This window comes from Pygoscelis adeliae, unplaced genomic scaffold, assembly GCF_000699105.1.
Source record: "Pygoscelis adeliae isolate BGI_AS28 unplaced genomic scaffold, ASM69910v1 Scaffold262, whole genome shotgun sequence".
Lineage (NCBI taxonomy): Eukaryota > Metazoa > Chordata > Aves > Sphenisciformes > Spheniscidae > Pygoscelis > Pygoscelis adeliae.
Window position 1 is genome coordinate 1,980,444 of NW_008824184.1, and position 4,984 is coordinate 1,985,427.

Sequence of the window (4,984 nt, forward strand, 5' to 3'; positions counted from 1 at the left end):
CTGCCGGGTGCATGAGCGGTATGGCCAGGAGGTGGCCCGGCTGCGGCAGGACTGGCTGGACAGGCGACGTGGCCCCCAGCTTTGAGAGGTGGCTGAGCCTTGGGGACCCGCCAGGACCTGTGGCAGGGAGGAAGTGATCATCCTTGGTGCCGCCTCGGTCCCCTCCTCACCCCAGGATGTGCAGCCCTGTCCACGGTGGTGACGAACACCTGCTGATGGTGCCACTAAGGGCCCAGTGCCGAGGGACACCAGTGCTGCTCTGTGATGGCGAAATGCCAGCCAGGCACCGATGGCAGCTGAGCTCAGCGTGCTGCCAGCCAGGCGTGAAACCCCCGGGGTCTTGGGGCTGCCAGACTTGCGGGCATCTTGTGCCAGGCAGCGGGTGCTCCCCGCAGGGGTGTACCCCTCCAGCCGTGCCTGGGCGTGGGTGCGGAGTGGTCCACCCAGCGCAAGCAAGCTATGAACCACTTGCTGGCTGATGCCTCCTGGGAATTGACCACTGCACTTGGTCTGGTGGGGCCTCTTGATGCTCTTGCAGCGGGGTCATGCACCGACAATACTTTTGGAGGAAGATTTTGATGGGATCTCTGCCTGCCTGAGCCCCCACGTGGGTGTTTCACAGCCAGGGAGCCTGCTACTGCCTTCCCCTCCCTGCCCGGCACAAGCGACTGGCTGAGGTCAGCCGAGCTCTGCCAGATCCCTCTGCTCCAGCAGGATGTGGTTTGAAAATGAAAATATCAGCAAGCGCAGCCCTTCCTTAATGGTAGCAGCACCGTGCGCCCTGGCTGCCCAGGGAGCTGGTGACACCCGGCCCCGGGCGTTACGCACAGGGCGATTGCTGCTTGCAGCCCTGACGGTGAACCTGTGGTGGGGGGAAGACCCAAGGAGAATGCAGCGGCTGCAGGCACCGCCTTGCCGGGCAGATATTTCGGGGCAGGGTATCATCCCTGGGCTGGCTCACTAACGGGAAGCATCGCTTGCGGCGGCAAACAGGAACGTATGTGTCAGCGGCGGAGAGTGTCGAATGATTCATGTGCCAAACCAGAGCGAAGCCAGTGTCTCGTGCTGGTGTTTCTCTTTTATTTCCCCAATGGTTTGTATTGACACTAAAGCTGCTGGCCTGGAGGTGGGGTGACCTGCCCCAGGTCTGGGAGGAGCAGTTGGGGTGCCCCAGGTTTGGGCCAGGTGGCTCCGGCTCCCTTTGCCCCCTTGGGACAGGCACAAGATTTTGCTACAATAAAAGTTGTTTCAGAAATTCCCTCCTGGCTCTGGTTCTCGCTTGTACCTCTAAGCCCCTGGGGAGGGGGGCCCAGGTGGGAATTAATCATTTTAATCCCCCTCCTGTCCCTGCCATGTCCATGAGGCTGGGCAGGGACTGTGTCGCCCGAGTGGGACACGGCCAATGCCAGGGACTCGCAGTGCCCTGGAGCCCCACATCTGCCTGCAGGGATGGGAGGGGAGGGGATGGATGGGATGGATGGGATGTGATGAGATGAGACGGTGCCACTCTGGGAACACCAGGACACACAGCGCCAGGGTGGTCCCATGGCAGGGACAGCACAGTTCTGCCCTCCGTGACGGCTTGAACAGTCAGGCACAGATGACCAACATGATGGTTTGGGCATTGGAAAAGAGCTGGGAGACTGATCAGGAGCACAACCCTCCCACAGTTTCACCGGTGGAAATGGCACTGGGTGCCCCGGCGTGAGTTGCCGGTGCATTACAGGCTCAATGGGGTGTTACAACCATCCCTCCAAACCCTGGGTTACATGCAGCACTGTGTGATGCCACCCAGGTTTGGGTGCCCCTGGTCGGGTGGCCCTGCGCCCCCAGTGGGACATACCCAGCCCTCTGCCAAGGGGTCTTAGCCAGGGACAAAATATCTGTCCCCTTGCCAGGGCTGGTGTTGGTGCTAGGCAGGGATCCTGCCCTTGTGGAAGTGGCCAATGTGACCCCGTGTCCCTGCCCGCAACATCCCACCTGCATGAAATTCTCCATCTTCTTGCTAACACGGGGTCTTTCAGTGGGCCGGGGGGTCGCCTCTTGGGGAAACTGAGGCACGAAGCCAGCCAGGGTCAGTCGCTCGCCAAGAGCACTCCAGAGTGAGGAGCCCTGCTCCTGGCCAGGCACAGCACCCCACTATGTTTTTCGGCATTTGGAGCGGTGCCGCCAAGGGCAACTGGGGTGCAGCTACACTCGCAGCATCCAGATGGTTAACGTGGCCCCATCAGTCGGCTGCAGAGGAAGATTCCGGTTTCCATGGCAGCCGGCCCAGCTTCTCCAGACGTTCAGATATTCATTAAAAATAAATCCTTCCCAACATGTTAGCCGACAAACAAGCTTAAACAGATATGCAACATATGGATTTATTAATTCATCAAACGCAAACACCCCTGCCTTGTGTTGGAAGCTGCAAACTTGCCCGACGATGGCCGGCTCTGAAGAGCCATGCTGGGGTGCAGCGCCATTGGGCAATGCTGAGCCGAACCTCATGCCAGAGGATGCTGAGTTACGCTGGGGGCAGGAGCAAACCTGCACCAGGATGAGCACAGGACTTTAACGGGGCAGGATTGCACCCTGGGCTGGACTAACCCCATTTAACACCCCCTTTTTTCCCCAAATCTCCCCCTTTTTCCCCCCAAAAAAATAATTTTCCCCCCAATCCTGGCAGTGAGAGGTCTTGCCATAAACCCAAAGCAAGACTGTGACTTCCAAGGGAACCAACATCAACCCAGGTGCCGGGCGAAGGCGAGAGGAGCTCCCATCCCGGCCGCCGCCGGACAAAGCACACCCCAAGGCCAGAGTCGTATCCAACTTCTGTATTTAGTGGCTCTTTACAGAACTTGTTCCTTCCAAAATTGTTAAACAAAGTTCATCGATCTCATAGAAACTTTTGAAGTACAGTACATGAGCCTAACAAAAACATGACCGGTATGTCCCGCTAGCTTTAATACAACAGGATTGCTGTGTTCAAGACTACCCTAAGTGCTTCCTCGAATCCCATTCCACTAAAGCTCCCGCTAGCACACGACGGAGAAGAGCAGTCAATGGTCGCGCCTTGACCTTCTGCAGCGCGGCGGCAGGGAAAAAGAGCGGCTGTGGGCAAGCTGGGGCTCGCTGGGGCAGGGTAGGCGGGCAAGGAGAGCCGTGCCTTCGCAGAGCTACTTTTAGCATCGCTCATTGACTACCACCCAAATATAAAAATACCTTCTATTCTGATAAAAATGTATACAGTGGAAAATCAGTCAATGCATAGCCTCAGAGCCTGGCAGGGGAGCCCTCCCAACAGTGGTGGCCTTGGTGGGTGATGGCTGACGCCATGCGGGCAGGGGACAGGGCAGGGCAGCCCAGCACAGGCCACCCCGTGTCATTTAAAGGCATTTTGTTAGCAGAGGCAGGCTGGCAGTGGTGGGGTCGGGGAGGTGGTGGGGAGCACGCTGGGATGGTGCCACTGCAGTGCTCCTGTGCCTTTGCACGGGGTCAGCCCTGGAAAGTCAATGCTCGATGGTGCTTTGCCCAATTCAGGTCTGAGCTTGCCCAATTCAGGCAGGAGCTTGGCACAACACCCCGGGGCTCACCCTGGCTTCACCAGCAGCCACTGCCTGGGGACATGGCCGTGGCGAGGGGATGCAACTCCTGCCCGGGCACTCTCCCTAAAAAAAAAGTGCTTCAGCCACAAGAGCTGGCTGTGATGCTGGGAGCAGCCCCGAGCAGGGTTTGGCCCCCCATGAGCGGGTGGCTCATGATTTTTGGGTGCTCGTCCCCAAGCACTGGTGCCCCAGGGGCAAAGCTCAGAGGCTCCATCTCTTTTTCTTTCCCAGATGGACGATGGCAGAGCACAGGGAACTGGGATCCCATGCATGTCCATCCCCAGCGAGCCGGAGCCACCCCCGAGCATCACACCCGGGTACCTCTTCCCATCTCACTCCCAAATTCCGCAAGCGCAGGTTGCTTTCTTTGCTTTTGCATTATTTTTTCGCTTCCTTTGGGAGCTGGCAGGAGCCGCACCGTGCCATATCGGGGCTGCCACCGGTTGCCGGCTGGAGGAAGTGTGAGGAACGGCGTTCGGACCATGCTACATCTTGTTCAGAAGGCTATTGCAGACATTTCTACAACATATACAACTGCACGGGACATTCTGTGTTACAAAGGTTTCAAAAAACATAAACCACCAGAACTAAATACATACTCGATGGCATCAAGGTTTTCGCTTTAGAGTCTTCAGGGACTATGATGCAGTCTCTGGCTGGGGCAGAAGCGATGCAGTGTCTTACAGACAGAGGTGGAAACCGCTCGTCAAAAGTTTATTAAATTTGGTCAGTCTCATAGTGCTTCTTAATGGCTTTGCTCAATAAGTCTTTTCTGTGGGGTTTTTTTGTTTGTTTTTTTTTTAATCTCATCCAGTGGCAAACTACAAGACTTCAGTGTACATTTAATGACACGACTGCTACATCATCTTGATTTTATAGCTATCTTTAATATCAAAGCAGCTTAAGCTGTTAATAAATTCCAAAGTATCCTTTTATTAAAATATCTAAAAGAGGTCTATAAATATTTTTTGTTTTTTTTTTCTTTTCTTTTCTAAAATTGTTCCCAGTTTTTCACATTTAAAACAAAGCGGGGGGGCAGCTTCGTAGCGGGGGCCCCCCCTTTCCACAGGTGCTCCCCTCCGTCGCACTGGCTGCCTGTCGCCTCTCGATGCGCGCTGCATTTAACAAAATATATATATATATGTGGGTGTGTATATATATATTTAGGGCGGTGGGGGGGGCTCAGAACTCCCACTCGAGGGCCTCCTCGCGGTTGGCGGCCCGCTCCAGGCGGTGGATGATGTTGTTGAGGTTGGCCATCTTCTCGTGGCGCCGCTGGACACTGGTGCTGAGCCGGGGGCCAGGAGCTGGCGGCAGCGCTGGTGAAACTGGCCCGGCAGAGGATGGCCCCGGGGGGGCCGGGCCGGCAAGGCCGGGCGGGGGGGGCGCCCGGG

General features: G+C 56.6%; 2 protein-coding genes across 2 annotated transcripts in view; one reads left to right on the forward strand and one right to left on the reverse strand.

Annotated features, from left to right (window-relative positions):
- The window catches only part of FAM109A (family with sequence similarity 109, member A), a 1,066-nt gene extending 603 nt beyond the window's left edge, over positions 1-463 (forward strand). The window contains exon 2 of the mRNA XM_009334456.1: positions 396-463. Within this exon, the coding sequence (XP_009332731.1) occupies positions 396-463 (68 nt within the window). The remainder of the gene's footprint in view (positions 1-395) is intronic.
- A 4,309-nt stretch (positions 464-4,772) lies between these two features.
- The window catches only part of CUX2 (cut-like homeobox 2), a gene marked incomplete at its 5' end in the record, with an annotated part of 8,455 nt that continues 8,243 nt past the window's right edge, over positions 4,773-4,984 (reverse strand). The window contains 1 exon segment of the mRNA XM_009334457.1: positions 4,773-4,971. Within this exon segment, the coding sequence (XP_009332732.1) occupies positions 4,773-4,971 (199 nt within the window).